Source organism: Lissotriton helveticus, chromosome 11 (assembly GCF_964261635.1).
Source record: "Lissotriton helveticus chromosome 11, aLisHel1.1, whole genome shotgun sequence".
In the NCBI taxonomy this organism is placed as follows: domain Eukaryota; kingdom Metazoa; phylum Chordata; class Amphibia; order Caudata; family Salamandridae; genus Lissotriton; species Lissotriton helveticus.
Window position 1 is genome coordinate 68,268,381 of NC_136072.1, and position 16,919 is coordinate 68,285,299.

At 47.1% G+C, this 16,919-nt stretch overlaps 1 protein-coding gene across 1 annotated transcript in view; it reads left to right on the forward strand.

Moving 5' to 3' along the window:
• PSMD2 (proteasome 26S subunit ubiquitin receptor, non-ATPase 2) overlaps positions 1 to 16,919 on the forward strand; it is a 95,821-nt gene that overhangs the window by 51,054 nt on the left and 27,848 nt on the right. The window contains exons 14-15 of the mRNA XM_078666088.1: positions 8,661 to 8,762; positions 11,310 to 11,455. Of these exons, the coding sequence (XP_078522214.1) occupies positions 8,661 to 8,762; positions 11,310 to 11,455 (248 nt within the window). The remainder of the gene's footprint in view (positions 1 to 8,660; positions 8,763 to 11,309; positions 11,456 to 16,919) is intronic.

Here is a 16,919-nt window from a genome sequence, read left to right on the forward strand (position 1 = left end):
GGCCTTAGAGGGTTTGTAAGAATTGTGGGTATGGGGATGTGTGAGTTGGAAAAGTCTTTTACCGGACCTGGGCCATAAGAGCGTAGGAGAGAGCATAGGTCGCGGTCCGACAAGGGGTTGAGAACACGACGGGGGCGGTGGGAATTATTGCGCACGGGGATAGTAGGCCATTGCTGGTGTCGTCGGGGGCGAGGGTATGCAGGGAGGGTGCGTCGTTTGTAGGGTAGTGGGATGGTGGGAGGTAGACTGGGCTGTGAGGAGAGAAGGTCTTTGATTGCGTGGATGTCTTTTTTGATTTGTAAGATTTCCTCTTTGACTTGTTGGAGGGTGGATAAAGTCAGGTCAGGAGGGTCATTGGGGAAGGTGTTGGTGGAGAGCGCCGTTGGTGAGTGGTTGAGTAGTGAGCTGGAGAGCAGGCAGGGTATCGGGGGGGGGGGGTATACTAGCGTTGTTGAGGGGTTCCGCGGAGCTAATGAGTGGGATGGTATTCAAGGAGTGGACGAGTTTGTGGGCGAGGGGTGTGGGTGATGTAGGTGAGACAGGCGGTGGGTGGGATGCATAGGTAGCGACTTCAGTGGGAGACGGTGCCGGTGAGTAGAATAGTGAGTGAAGGCTGAGGACAGTGGGGGAGACAGGAGGGTAGTGAGGGCTGAGAATAGGAGGTGGGAGAGAGGGGGATGCTAAGGTAAGGGAGGAGGTATGTTCTGTATCTTTTGTTGGGAGGGAGATAGAGTTGTGAGTGGGAGTGGGGAGGGAGCAGGGAAGGGAGAGGTGTCTGCCGTGGGGGGGGATGGGGGGGATGGGTGGATAGACTCCGAGTGATGGTGTGTGCAGATGTAGGCGTGTTGTGGGTGGGAGTTGTTGTGTCAGGTGTGAGAGACTCGTTGGTGGGAGTGGGAAGGGAGATGGGGAGGGAGAGGTGTCTGTCGTGGGGGGGGTGGATAAACTTTGGGCGGTGGCTTGTTCAGATGGTGGTGTGTTGTGGGTGGGGGATGTTCTGTCCGGGGGGGGAGGGATGGAGGGGATATGGGTGGGGATAAGAAGGGTCATGTTAGAGGGGCTGCTAGTATGTGCGGTGGAGTTATTTGTGACTGTTCTTGGGGAGTGGGGGGCGTTAACAGCAGGTGGGCCATTTACAGGGGTGCTAGGGGTAGAAGTGTAGTAGGTGGTGGCTGCGACGTCAGGGGTGATAGTGCTGGCGGAGTTCTGGGTGGGGGTCCGCAGCTTGGAGAGGTGCTCTTTGAACTTGGGGAACAGGTTGTCTAGTAATTCCAGGTTCTTGTCCGTGGATTGGATTAGGACAATCCCGTTATTGTAGATGGTAATGGTAGACCTGCCAGGGAAGAGGTGGGAAGGTGTGATGGTGAGACTTAGGCCATGAGTTGTTTTCCTGGTGGTGGAGACTGTGAGTAGGGATAGGAAAGTTTTCCTCCATTGGGCTCTGCGTGAGGTGTGGAAGATGATATCAGTATTCAGGGCTCCATTGCCCAGTGAGAAGTAAGTGTCGGCAAAGGGTGTTTCAGGGTGTGACCTCAAGAAGTTGTGTTTAAAACGTTTAGTGGCATTTTTGGAGAGAGGAGTGGAGGGGTAGTTAATTCTAAAAGTGTTCTTGCCGTTGAGCTCCATTTTATAGAGGCTGTGGTGTTAGGAGTAGGAAATAGGCCGATAGTACAAACTGTCAGCCGCTAGTTACAGGGCCAAGGAAGACACTAGTGAGTGTCACTAGTGATAGCCTATAATATAAATAATATACTGGAATAAAATAGAATACCTATGCAGGCAGTAAAATACCTGAATCGAAAGTGACAGTAATGTGTAGTCAAAAATATGTGAGGTACATGTGCCAGTAACAAAAAACAATTACAAACAACAGTCAAATGCAGAAAAAAGTATTCTCATTCAGTGCATTACAAATGTTCAAAATAAAGCTAGGAGTGTAAGTGTAAGAACCAAATAAATGAGGTAGCGAACAGTGAATGATAGGGATAAAGGTGAGATAGGTGCAGGTGCAGCATGAGGTAGCGTTTGGTGCCGAACCGGTGAGGGAAAAGTGAAATGGGTGCAGTTTACGCAGAGTGTATAGAGTACTAGTAGAGGTATAAAACTGCAATATAGAGCAGTCACTTAATCGCACGAAGATACATATACAATACAAATACAAATACTAGTATAATACTAACAGAGTATGGGTGCAGACAGAGGCTGCTTGAGTCATAAATGACACTAGCGAGCATCCAAAAGAAATATGAGGTAGCGATCGGTGCATTACCTGTGAGGAGAAAGTGACATAGGTGCAGGGTACAAAAATTCTACAAAGTACAGGTAGGAGTATAATACTGCGATAAGAGGCAGATACTTAATCACACATGTATGAGGTAATAGTCGGAAGATAAAGTGACATGGGTACAGGGTACAAAAATTCTACAAAGTACAGGTAGGAGTACAGTACTGCAATAAGAGGCAGATACTTAATCACACATATATGAGGTAGTAATCGGTGAGTTATAAGTGAAGATAAAGTGACGTGGGTACAGGGTACAGCAGTGCACAGAATACAAATAGAAGTACAACAAATGTGTATAATAAAGTAGAAATACAAAAATAGAAAAATAAAAATAAAAATACAGTACTGCAATAAAAGGCAGATACTTAATTATAGTGTTTAGATACAGAGCTATGTAGGTGTGCGGTAGTTGATAACAAGAAAAGTCAGTTCTTGCGAGACCTATTGCATTTTCAATGCTTGTTTAGCTTTTGGCCGTCCTGAAGCTTGACAGGAGGCTAGCCAACTAGCCCTTGGAGTCACAACCTCCGTCCTGGCACAAGTGGAGCTCTTTTCAAGTAGTGTGCACTGCATGCTCCGTCCTCCTTTGTGGGTCATTCGGGTGCAACAGGTGTAGTCCAGCCTTTGTTGGATTCAAGGAGAAGCAGAGAAGTCCTTCTTCGGTCTTCTTTCCAGTCCAGTAGTGGTCTGAGGATTGTGCGTCTGGTGTGCCACTTTTATGCTATTTTCATGTTTGTGTTTAGGAGAAAGCTCAGCCAGTGGTACAATAGTTCACACGAGGCAATCCTTTTCACTTTACATCGGTTTCTGTAGGTTTTACCACCAAACAATCCCAGGATGCTCTTTTGTACCCAAATCCAAGATGACGTAAGCCTTCTTCCTCTGAGGAGCACAGGGCACACCCAAGGAACTACTCAACATAATAAGCCACTCTTCCTGGGAAACCGATTCTGTAATTGGTTTCCCCTCTCCGTAGGGGAGATGCCAGCCTGTCTGCTTGCACAAAGGAGCGACCTCTTAATGTGTAACTTGCATTTGCTTCACAGACGCGGTAGCCTCTTTGAAGCTGGTGATATGTGGCTAGAGCCCTGTAGCTATCCTGCTGAAAGTAGTCACACGCCACCAATCAATAGTTCTCTTGGTTACTTGTTCCAGAGAATGCCTCACACTGCTAGCAGGGTGGCAGCTTGTTGTTTCTGGTGACAGTGCTGCAGATATTCAGATGTGCTACAAGAGGTCTGAACAAGAAAGTTGTGCCTAAATCCACGTGTGCGTGTACTGTCTAAACGCTAACGCTTGACACAGCTACTAATGTGGACACAATCCACACAGCGCGCCACTTGACCACCGGCCACGGTGGCCTCAGCCGGCTCGCTATATTTTGAAGAGTGATGACCTTGCGACAAACCATGTTTGCTCATCACTCTGAGCCACATAATCACCTGGATCTCACCTGAAGCTCCTCGGTTTCATAGCAACGATACAACAGGGTTGATCATTATAGGCTGCTAGTCACTTTCCGAATGCAGCATGCCCCACCTTGTCAAGGCATAGCGCACAATCACTGAGTTAGTCATCCTGTTTGACTATAGCACCTACATAACATTGCATTTTATGTTGCTTAACAGTAAGATGTGTGTGTGTATATATATATATATATATATATATATATATATGTATATATATATGTATATATATATATATGTATATATATATATATATGTTAGTGTTTTGTGTTGTCTTCTCTTCTCCCACAGGTTTTTTTCAAGTGTCCGTAAGTATGTTGACACTCAGTCCACACACCTTAGCGGGTATGTAGGTACTTCATTCCTTTTTCCACGTGGCGCTTTCCACGGTGCCACTCAGTTTCACTATCCGGTCCTGAAGTAAGCCCCCAACATATGCCGCGGGCTGAAACATGTAGACCATCCACATAAGTAAACAAAATGGAATCCACTTGGGGGGTGGTGGTGGTCCCTACTGTGGTGGGGAGCACACCGTATTGTTTAAATACCCCTCGCACACCAACAGGCCCCTTGGTGTCATGCTTCATCATTGGGGTCTTCGCACCCCTCTACGGGATAAGGTGTGCTACGACCGACGACTGCGTGGGAGCACTTCCTGTGGACTATGTGTGGATGTGTGTGGGGTTCTTAATGTGAGTGGTGGAGTGGTGAAAGTGATATCTTAAAAAATACCTGGCTCGTGGGGGAAAAAAGACTTTAATTAAGCCCCGGGCTGGTATTGTTAAAAACAGGGGTGCAGTGTGATGTTACTGGTGTATAATAATGTACATTAACCTCTTTTTAGTGCGTCGACATGAACATGTTTCGGAGTGCGAAACTCCTTCTTCAGGACGGGAAATGCACAAAATTCCCCACCTTACTCACATGAATGTGTATATATATAAAAGTGTATTATACAAAAATAGTGAACTATAGGTGTTTATGTACCTAAATTGTAGTTCCACACATAGTCTCTGCGCCCAATTCGCGTTTTTATCACGACTTAGTTTTTGGTTACAATGCCTCATGAGCCTTTAGCCCATTTTTGGGGGTTCCATCATGCTTGGTTCAGCGATGGTTTCACAGGAGACGATCCGCCCTCTTCCCCTCAGCGCTGCTCCGACGACCATCCACATAGTCAACTAAGGATAATAATTTCCCATTTAGTTGCACAACACTTATTTTAACCATATCCTGAGCCGCCACTAATAAAGTTTACAGGCAAGGATTCTCAGAGGTATTTTTAAGCATAATAAATACATTCGAAGGTGTTTATAAAAGAGGACAAAATCTGTACATCGCTCTTCAGGAAGGTTACCGCAGGTAATTCTACCTTAGAAGCAAGCAGTTGCCATCCTAAACCTCTCAAAAGCAGTATCCCTTATGGGGAATTACTGCGTCTAAAAAGAAACTGCACACTAGAGACTGATTTTGAACGAACTGCTCAAGAATCTATAATGAGGTTTAAAGTAAGAGGGTAATCCGCTGACACTTTAAAGAAGGCATATGATAAAGTGCACCGGATTCCGAGAGAGAGCCTGTTCAGACAGTTAAAAGGAAAGAGTAGAACTGATGATAATACCCCTCGGTTTTCAACCACCTTCTCTAGGGATTCCCATCTGATCCATCGAACGATGGTTCGTCATTGGAATATCCTTAAGACAGATGGGATAATAGGGAAAAATCTATCTAGCCACCCGAAAATCACCTACAGGAGAAACGGGTCATTAAAGGATGTTCTGATTCACAGCCACTTTGATTCTATTCCAAGAACCCCAAGACTGGGAAACCTAACCGGGTTCTTCCCCTGTCAAAATTGCAAAGCATGTAAGTCTAGTTCCAAAGTGACTACATATGAAATTCCAGGAACATCCAGAGTCAGAAAAATCAATACATTTTTAACCTGTACAAGTTCATTCTGTATATATTGTTTAGAGTGTCCGTGCAAACTTCATTACATTGGCAGCTCGGTACACCCAGTCAAAAAGAGAATCTTGGAACATGCAAGAGCAATTCAACACAGTGACCCAAATTATCCAGTTGCCAGACACTTTGCCTCATTACACAATAGTGAACGCAACCTTTTGAAATTTTTTATGCTTTGACCAAGTCCCCCTAAAAGATCGGGGAGGGGTCAGAGAGATGCACATGCGGAGACTAGAATCTAGGTTTATTTTAGATCTGCAAACTAAGTCTCCACGTGGGCTAAATACCGAAGAGGAATTAGCCAGTCATCTTGGTCAGTAATCCGACATCACAATGGTTTTTTCTCAGAGGTTCTTATCTTTCCTTTCTTTAATTAATATGAGATCTTATATAGAGTTTTCTCTCAATTAACTGCTATCTGTAGCTGCATACTTTGCACATACCTCCGTTCGGCTTTATTTAGGTTAAAATAATCGATTGTATAGAACATCAACCTGAATGAGCTATATGTATATATTCGTAAGTGATTACAGCAAAATGCTTGGCTGACCAATGCCCATCCAGGGCATAATAATTTTCTGTTTAATTTGGCGCTCACTGTAAAAAGTGTTATTGATTAATGTGAAACGCACTAAGATGGCCGCCGTTACAACAAGAATGAATTGTTGTCCGTTTTTTATGTTGACCATTGAAGAGGATGCATCACGGTGCAACTTTATTTGAATCTGTGTGAAAATGACATACAAGTAACAGTTGACAAAGGCGAGATGCCGAAACGCGTCCTCTTTCTAAAGCTGACGATGAAATAAAATCGTGAATTTTCAATTCCTGAAAAGACAACTGAGTACGGTCCATTCTTTACTGCGTAAAGGATTTATGGATATATATATATTTATATTTATATATATATATATATTAGTGTTTTGTGTTGTCTTCTCTTCTCCCACAGGTTTTTTTCAAGTGTCCGTAAGTATGTTGACACTCAGTCCACACACCTTAGCGGGTATGTAGGTACTTCACTCCTTTTTCCACGTGGCGCTTTCCACAGTGCCCCTCACAGTTTCACTATCCGGTCCCGAAGTAAGCCCCCAACATATACCGCGGGCTGAAACATGTAGACCATCCACATAGTCAACTAAGGATAATAATTTCCCATTTAGTTGCACAACACTTATTTTAACCATATCCTGAGCCGCCACTAATAAAGTTTACAGGCAAGGATTCTCAGAGGTATTTTTAAGCATAATTTGCATCACATCACACACTCGCACCACACCAGCTCTGCTGTAATCGGGTGTCGTAGCACAACCGGGGGGCCTTCGGCCACCCGGTTGGGACCCCAATGATAAAGCATGACACCAATTAGGTTGGTGTGTGCGGGATCTTTTAAACAAACCTAATGGGTCCATGTACTAACCAGTCTGATTCTTCTTGACAGGGACACTGTCCTCAGGAGTTCTGGTCTTTGTTGAAGAGCAGGCATTCTTCCTCTGCTTTCTGGAACAAGGCGTTGTTGTCTTTGAGAAGTCTTTAATTATAGAGACAGGCCGGGAGGTCTGGGGCCAAGTCAGTAGTCTTCTTCAAGCTTTGCTGCATGGCCTCTTCTTCGTCCTTCTTCGTAGGTTGCAGGAATCTTGTTTCCCGGTTTAGGGGAGCCACCTAAATACTACATTTAGGTGCCGTTTTAGGGGAGTACCAGGTAGGGTCAATGGGCAACTTACCTGGGGTGACTACACCCGCTATTATGCCACCCTCCTGTGGGTGGTGGTTTTAGCCCTGATTGGAGGAGTTTCCTCATCCCCAAGATGGAGGAAACCGAAAAGTGTGCTTAAGTTGGTCTCCTCCATCTGAGGGGTGGTGTTAGCAAAGGTGGGCACACTTCATAGCCTTTCTAAGTTTTCCTGCTGCTTTTCCCTCCCAAGGTGGGTGTGTAAACCGGGGACTGCCATCTGCTGCTGGCAGCAGAGGCGGGGGCAACATCACAAAGGCAGCAGTTTCCCCTTCCAGCAGAACTCTCATTCTGAAGAACTGGGTGTGACACCTCTGTCCTGGATGGGCATTGTTTCTGATCCCAGAGAGCAGAGGCGTTCCACCCAGGGGGGCCCGTAAACATGTCTGTGTGTGTGGCAGTGACCACAGCAGGGTCTGTAGGTTTTCCGTGGGCACCTCTGAGGTGCCCTCTGAGTACATGTTTTAATAAATCTCACACTGGTATCAGTGTGGCTTTATTAAAAGGAGTTGTTTGGTACCAAATACTCCTGGGGCTCAGAGAAGCAATCGTGGTACTGTGGAACTCGAGTTGTCAAGCTCCCAGCCCATGTATTCTCTATGGCTTCCCTGACACTTACAATATTAAGAAATATACCCTAATACTGAAGGGACATATCTGTACATGCAGGTATGCCCACGGCATATCTGCTCATGAAGTTATGCCCACACCTGTGATATAGTGCACCCTGCTTTAGGCCTGGTATGGCCTGCTAAATGGGTGACTTACCTATATCTTGGGCGATGCGTGCTATGTCCACTTTGATGTCTTGTCTGCACCAGGCCATGCGTGCTGCTGTGGCAGTCTGCATGGCCTAGGTTAGAGGTCCCTAGGGGACATTCTTTAGTACCAATAGCCTAGGTACCCATGTACCAGGGACTTGCAGGGAGCCTGAAGGGCAAATTGTGGGTCAGTTTTAGGGTAAGAACACTGGTACTGTTAACTTGGACAGCAGGGGTCCAGTACTCCACAGTCCAAGTTGCATCAAAAGCCAGGCAAAACGTGTGTGGTTTACTGCAACAGAACCCCATATTTTTCACACAGTCAGATTAAAGGTTAGTAGCTTTCTCTATTGTTAGGATATTTTAATGAGATGTCTTAATTGTCACATACGTTGCATGCCTGTTTTCCTGAACTTCAAGTGTGTGTTTGACCTATTTTTGTCCCCTCTTTTCAGGAAAGGGTGAGGCTATTGAGGCTATTCTGGCTGCCCTGGAGGTAGTGTCGGAGCCGTTCCGCAGCTTTGCCAATACGCTGGTGGATATCTGTGCCTACGCAGGTCAGTAATATATCCTTTTTCTGAACCGCCTTTAAAATGTGTATCCAACATTCAGTGACCTGCAATTGACCTTTCGTAAAGAGCAATTCACAAGGATACTGTGCCTTCCCACACACTGTAACAAACACCTAATGGCACTCTGTACGCTCCTACACATTCATTCACCAATATTCTGTGTTGTGTACGCTCCATAAAAACACTAAATCAGGAACATCCTTTGACCCTGAGTGACTTATCTGAAACACCCAAGGATCAGAACTGTCCTTGAAAATATAGCCTAAAGAGGCAGAATTGATAGTTCTGTATATATGTCCTAGAATTCTAGTGTTCTAGAGACAAATTGTTTATTCAAAAGAGAAGCTTGATGTATCGTGTAAGAGAAAGCACTCTGCTGGCTGTAGATGATACTAAGGGTTCAAGATTGGCCAGGGACGTTCAGCACTGGGTGCTTAAACATCGGATTTGTATGGCAAATCCTCACTTACCAGGTGAATGGAACTTCTCAACAGTTGAGACCTAGATCAAAATATTGTTAAAACATTTTCCAGAAAGAGGGAGTTCCTGACACAGAATTGCTAAGGTCAGAAAATGAAACAAAATGCAAAAGCACTGCCTCCAAATTACCATAGCAAAATTCTTAAGGGGATGCACTCTTATTTAATTGGTACAGGATATTTACATTTGCTTTTTCACCAGTACTGCGGATACCCCTGTTCATAAACATGTGCCAGTTGTGCCTTAATATGAGATCCCTTATTGTACCACAGTAATCTCAACAACGGTATGGGTGCCTAATGATTATGGGCTAAGACTAGTTGTGGAGATGGCCTGTGTTCCCACAGTTGCTAAAAAGAAAAGGGGAAAGCTTTTTTCACCCAGAACTAATTTCTTAAATCCTAAAGATTTCAGTCAAAACGTATTCTAGTGTGTAAAATATGTAATTAAAGTTGGGCCTATGGAATAATTAACGTGGGTAAATTAGTCTCTCATTGGCATGATTTTCTTGAGGTAATTTTCAAAAATATACATTTTGTTTGAAAATTGGTTCCTGTACTCTGCACAGGCAGACATAGGCTCTTGTCCATGATCTCTGTTGGTAATGGAGGCAATATCAGAAGAGGATGTCTTTTGATAATGATGCACAGCTGACTAGGCTTCTAGAAAATCCCAAAAAAATCAATAAAGGACAGTTCGCCATAATGGAGTACTGAAAAATTGAAGGTCTTCTCAGTTGCTGGCACTATGCTAATCATCATAGCAATTATCTCCTACTGTAGAGGGGTAGAAATAGTTGCATATCTTCCTGACTTGTTTTATCAGTTTAACTGGTAATGTAAGTTTAAGTTGTGACCTCATAACAATGTCTCCTTTTCGGCCCATTTTAAATTTGTTCACACGTAAATTTCGGTCTTGGTATTAGAAAGCATCTTGGCATCTGTTCTAACAAGAACTCAAAATTATGCTGTGTCTCAAATAATAAACATTTTACAGCATATAATTTTATTTTTAAAATGTTGTTCCTTCTATTGCAAAGTAATGGGTTTTGTGGGTGAATTCAATACTCTTATAAGTAAAAACCAAGCTCTTGCTGCTCAATACAGCATTTTCAGGCTATTTTACAAGACTGCTTTATTAAGTTTTACCTTAATATATGAAGAATATTGTGATTATACAGAAGGATTTGATTACTATATTGTGAAAAGTCGAGCTATCTTATTCAGACTAATGATTCTGATCTAAGTCCCTTCTTTATTTTAATATCCATGGACATTTCACATTGAGATAGATAGGAGTTCCAAAACAATATCTGAGAGCAAGCTGATAGAAGGCAGTTATTTTTAGAATTCTAACTAGACATTACACTGTTAGCTGACCTCTGTAGTCTTGGTTAATCTTTGTTTCAGGCTATCACAGAATTATTCAATTAATGTTTGCTGTTCAAATGCATTGGTAGTATTATTAAACATTACTTGTATTGTAGTCTTCTTTTATGTTTCCTATTATGCCCTTGATTTGTCTGCAACTATAAAGGCTGTGCTTATTGTATATAATAAAGAGAAGTGTGGCTCACTGGTTAGAAGCGGCAGACCCTGAAGCAGAGGTCAGGCCCGGGACCAGGGTTCAATTCCCGACGCGGCAGGGTCTTGGGCTCAATGTCCGCGGACTTGATAATTCTCGCCTCGGTGCCTACTCTAATCATTGGTCCCACTCTGCAACTCTGGGCAATAGCTTGCTTAATCTCCACAACGGCCCCAACAGCGCTGGGATGCCTGGCTTCACCTTGGGGGTGCCTTGGAGGGGGATTCTCACAGGGAAAGCCAGGATGGGTTCCACAACGGTATACAGCGCCAGGATGCCCCGAGATGGGGCGGCAGTGCGCTTTACAAGTATACTTACATTTACATAAACTCGAACTGGGATTTATTGCTTGAAGATCCTTCTAAATCTTTATACTATTCCTGCATGATGGTTGTCGTTCCATAATGTAATAGATCTTGTGTCTGCAAAATCCTTTTCTACTTTGACAGGCTTCCTCTGTTCTTGCAGGTTCTGGGAACGTGCTAAAGGTTCAGCAGCTGCTCCACATCTGTAGCGAACACTTCGATATAAAGGAGAAAGAAGAAGATAAAGACAAGAAGGACAAAAAGGATAAAGAGAAGAAAGAGAGCCCTGCAGATATGGGGGCCCATCAGGTATGAAGAATGCAGTTAATCCCCCAAAGAGGGAGAGCATTAAAGGCTCACGCACCCACAAGGAAACCGAGAGAGGAGAGCTCTGTAGAGATGTTTAAGTAGGGTGAATTACCCAAGCCATTGCCACCAAGCAAGTCTTTTCCCCCCTACCTGCAGTCACAGTAGCCTACCATCTAAAAAGAATAAAATTTACTGAGCCCACTCAAAAACATTGTTTGCAGTGAAGATCTCGGTGCCCATCCGTTATGATTATGCAATCTTTTTGTTGACTCCTTACCCCCCTCCCCCCACCAAAACAAATCCACAAAGGAAGGTCAAACACAGTATGTGAGCTTAGCACCTAGAGCTCTTTGGACTCTGGAGTGCTCTGCTATAGGGAAACCTGATACTTTATGCTCCTGTGGCTAAGCACTGGAGAGATGACCCAGCGAGCAGAACTAGAACAAATATGTTCGAGGCATGTGGGCTGCGGAATTCATATCTATAGCATAGATCGCCGCCTAGTGTTGGGTCCGGATGATTGCACATTGTTGTCCTGGAAGAGTCTTCGAAGTATCACAAGATAGGTGGCTCCTCCCCTGGACTACAGTGCGCATGGGCATCGACTCCATCCCCAGATTGTTTTTTTCCACCATTGGGTTCGGATGTATATTCGACATCTCCAGTTCGGAATCGATATAGACTTTTCTTAAGGCCTGTAGGCCTTTTTCCTATACCGTCGGTATTGTTTTACGTTCGGTGCCCAGCTCTGTTCCGGCTCAGTTCCCGAGTCGGACATCCAGAGGAGTCTCGTGGCTCTTCGGTGCTCGAGGCCCAGTCGACGCAGCAAGACTTTCGACGACACATCATGGAACGGAGTCCGTTCAAGAAATGTCCCGTGTGCGGATCTAAATACCCACACATCGACGTCCACCCAGTGTGCAACAAGTGCCTGTCGCCGGACCACGATGAAGCCAACTGTATGGCTTGTTCCAGGTTTCGATCAAAGAAGACGATTCAACTTCGGCGCGTGGCACGCCAGGAGGCCCAGCAGTCGGCCCCGGCACCGGTGGACATCTTCGACAGAGAAGAAGCAGACTAACAGGAAGTTCATATGCAGATTTCCCCTCCGGCGGAGGAGATAGACTACGAATACGACGGGGACGTCGAAGTGGTCGAGGAAGAAGTCGTCGACGAGGTAGGAGACGACAATGAGGCCTACGTGGCCACAGAAGATAGCTCATGTGAAGAGCTAAGCCCCAAACGGACAATTACTAAGGCTCAGGTCGAGGGATCGCCACACGGCCTTACCCAAGACCTTCCACCCAAATCCACGGCCTCGCCTACGGGCCCGGCTACGGACACTTCTGCGGAGCCTACGTTGGTCAAAACGAAAACAAAACTAATAGAGACGCCGTCGAAACAAAGACGTCTGTCCCTCCGGCCGCCTCCTCGTCTTCAGACACGTCGGGGCAGCCGAAGAAGGCCGTCGACCCGGGGAAGTCGACCAAGGGCACCGAGCCAAAGTCTGTCAAGGGCGCCGAGCCAAAATCGGCCAAAGGCGTCGAACCGAAGACTGGGGCCCCGCACCCAGTACTCAAGTCCACCGACAAGCCAACGTCGGCGCCGTCGGCACGGAAGGAGGGCACAGTGTGCCGAAGAGGGCTGATCGGGTGCCTCGGCCGGATAAGAACAAGGCATCGACGCTAGAGTCTTCACTCGCAGGTGGGCCGAAGACGTCTGTCGGGTCGACAAAACCGTCCGCTTCCTTTACGAAGCAGGTGTCGGATTCTCTACAACGCATCAGGAACAAGGCTTCCGCGGCCGCACCGAAGGATGCTTCCACCGTGAAGCCAGCTGCCACAATGCCAAAGTCTTCGACGCCACTCCTGTTTACGTTGCCGCCGAAGGTAGCACCAAAGGCCTTCGCACCACGGTCGGTCACCGAAGCGCCCGTCCAAGTGTCTACGGATTCGAAGCCTTCTCAGCCGCTTGGGAGCTTGAAACTTCGACAACCCTCGGTGGAGGAGCAGTCGGAACACTTTATCGACGCCGACACCGGGAAACTGACACTCTAAAAGAGGAAGATCACGGCAACCCAGCCTTTGGAGTCCTACACGATTCCTTTGAAGCGCAAGAAGCCTGCTGTGGACTCCCCAGTTCTGGTGGAGCCTCTTGCTCCACGGACTCCACGAGTGGCTACACCCTCACCCACTTATTCAGATGTGGAGGGTGGAGAAGGTGAGGACGAGGAGTATAACTTTCCTGCCAACACATCCTGAGGATCACCAAGACTCATGGGCAGATGCAGGGGACCCAGGGGATACGCAAACTGCCCAGGACCCTCAGGTGTACAATGTCAAAACCTCTCCTACTGAGGATTCTGCGGCATTTAATGCTCTAATTGAGAGGGCGGCTAAAAACCACGACGTCCAGCTGCATGCTGACCCTATCGAAGTGGACTTCCTCTTTGATACCTTTTCCACGGCAGAAAACACTGTCAAGACACTCTCCATGCTGAAAGGGGTTCTAAAACATGCTGCAGACATTTTTAAGGAACCCACACGGGCCAGGGTGATCAACCCTAGAATTGAAAAGAAATATAAGCCGGTACCTGGCGACCCCACCTACATCAAAGGCCAGTTGCCATTGGACTCACTGGTCGTTTCTAATGCCCGGAAGAGGGCGAACTCGCAGACCACGGGTGATGCTCCTCCCCCCGACAAGGAATCTAAAGTGCTGGAGGCATCAGGGAAGAGGGTGGCGGCTCAAGCGGCCAATATCTGGCGTATCTCTAACACTCAGGCACTACTGGCCAGATATGACGGGGCACACTATGACACACTAGAGACCCTGTTACAACATCTTCCAGATCAGTATAAGGAGGCAGCTGAGATGCTTATTCAGGAAGGGAAGCTTATCTCCAACGCTTCGATTAAGTGTGCACTGGACGTGGCGGACACCGCGGCCAGAGCCATTAACACCAGTGTCCTGTTGAGACGCCAGGCCTGGCTCAGAATCTCCGGTTTCAAGCCGGAGATACAGACCACCATCCTCAATCAGCCAGTAAACCCAGATAGGTTATTTGGTCCTGAAGTGGATACCACCTTAGAAAAGATAAAAAAGGATACCGAAACTGCAAAATCCATGGTGGCTCTCCAGTCCCAGCAGTTTCGGGGCAGCACTTTTGGTCGCTCAAGCAATAGAGGTGTTTCCAGAGGCCAGATGTCCCAGCAAACGCAATACAATAAAGGTGGGGCGCAGTCCTCTTACACCAAGCAGAGTAGAGGCGGCTATCGGGGCAACAGCACCAAGGGCAGAGGTCGTGGAAACAACAACTTCAGCTCCTCCGCCACCAACAAACAGTGACGCCCTGTCACTGCCCCCCGACCATACTACACCTGTCGGGGGGAGACTTCAGCAGTTCCTGCCCGTCTGGAAATCCATCACCACAGACAGGTGGGTCAGGAAACTTATCCAGTTCGGTTATTGTCTGGAGTTAACATCCACTCCACCCAACATGCCACCAAAACACCGTCCTATGTCCACAGAGCATTTGCACTTATTGCAGCAGGAGGTACTCGTCATGCTGCAAAAAGGGGCAATCGAGCTCGTGCCGGTGGAGGAAGAAGGCACGGGAGTGTACTCCCTGTACTTCTTAATCCCAAAAAAGGACGGGTCCCTCAGACCCATACTGGACCTCAGACCCCTGAATCAGTACATTCTATCAGAACACTTCCATATGCTCCCACTGCAGCAGGTTCTCCCGTTGCTCAATCAGGGAGACTTCCTCGCAACCTTGGATCTCAAGGATGCCTATTTCCACATTCCACTGCATCCATCACACAGAAAATACCTCAGGTTCACTATTCAGGGTCGGCATTATCAGTTCAAGGTCCTACCTTTCGGGGTGACCACGGCGCCCAGGGTGTTCACAAAATGTCTGGCGACAGTAGCTGCGCACCCCAGGAGGCAGAACGTTCACGTTTACCCTTATCTGGACGACTGGCTTGTCCAAGCAAAGTCGGCCCAGGAGTGCGCCGCCAACATGTCCCACACCATTCACCTTCTTCACGATCTGGGATTCTCACTGAATTATCCCAAGTCGCACCTTCAGCCAGCCCATGTGCGGCAATATCTGGGTGCGACGATCGATACTCTGGCAGCCACGGCTCAGCCAAATTCTGTGAGGATCGACAGCATTCAGTCACTGATCCAGAAGTTCAGACCACAACACTCGCTTCCAGCAAGAGCGTTCATGCAGTTGATAGGCATGATGGCCTCCTGCATCTTCATAGTCCCGCACGCGAGGCTACATATGCGTCCGCTCCAGGAATGCTTGGCTCATCAGTGGACGCAGGCTCAAGGACAGTTGAACGACCTAGTGTTGGTGACCGGTCGGGCATACAGCTCTCTGCATTTTTTTTTATTTTTATTTTTTTATTTAGTTTATAGAGCGCGCAGCTACCCCCGAAGGGGTGTCCCGGCGCTAAAATCCTGAGCCTCCCAGGGGGAATAGGGAGTAAAGAGCAAGGAGAAGCAGGAGAGTGACTCAAAGTCCGGAGAAGAGCCAGGTTTTGAGTTTGGCTCGGAAGATGGATTCGGAGGGACAGAATCTCAGCTCGATAGGTAGGGAGTTCCACAGTTTGGCAGCAATGACACTGAACCCTCTGCCACCCATTCTAGATAATTTAAAACGGGGCGAGATCAGGAGGCGACGGTCATTGGATCTCAAGGATCTGGTGGAGCGGGATATCGAGACACGTTTTTTCAGATAGTTAGGTCCGCGGTCGTTGACGGCTCGATAGGTGAGGGTGAGGACCTTGAACTGGATGCGGCTGGCCACTGGAAGCCAGTGGAGTTCCCTCCGATAAGCAGAAACAGATTGGCGGTAGGGGATGTTACCAATCAGTCTGGCTGCAGCATTCTGGACAATCTGCAGCCGGCCTACCAAGTACTGGGGGGCACCAGCATAGAGGCTGTTAGCATAGTCCAGGTGGGACGTGATGAGGGCTTGGGAAACTGTACGGCGGGAATCCAGGGGGAGATAGGGAAGAATTTTTCTGATCATGCGCAACTTCAGGAAGCAGGCAGAGGTAACTTTATTGACCTGAGTTTTACATGACAGGGAGTCGTCAAACTGGAAACCCAGATTCCGAGCCGAGTGAACGGGGGATGGGGCGGGATCAAGCGCCGTGGGCCACCACCAAGAGGAGGGGATGGAGGCTCTCTGATTAAAAAAACAGTACCTCCGTTTTGTCTGCATTCAGTCTGAGGTGATTAGCGGTCATCCAGATACTGATGTTGGTGAGGCATTGGCGAAAGTTGGCGAATGCGGAGTCCGAGTGGTCCCTGAAAGAAAACACCAACTGTGTGTCGTCAGCGTAAGAGACCACCCTGACTCCGTAGGACTCCACAACGTCGGCCAAGGGGGCAAGATAGACATTGAAGAACAGGGGGCTGAGGGCAGAACCCTGTGGCACCC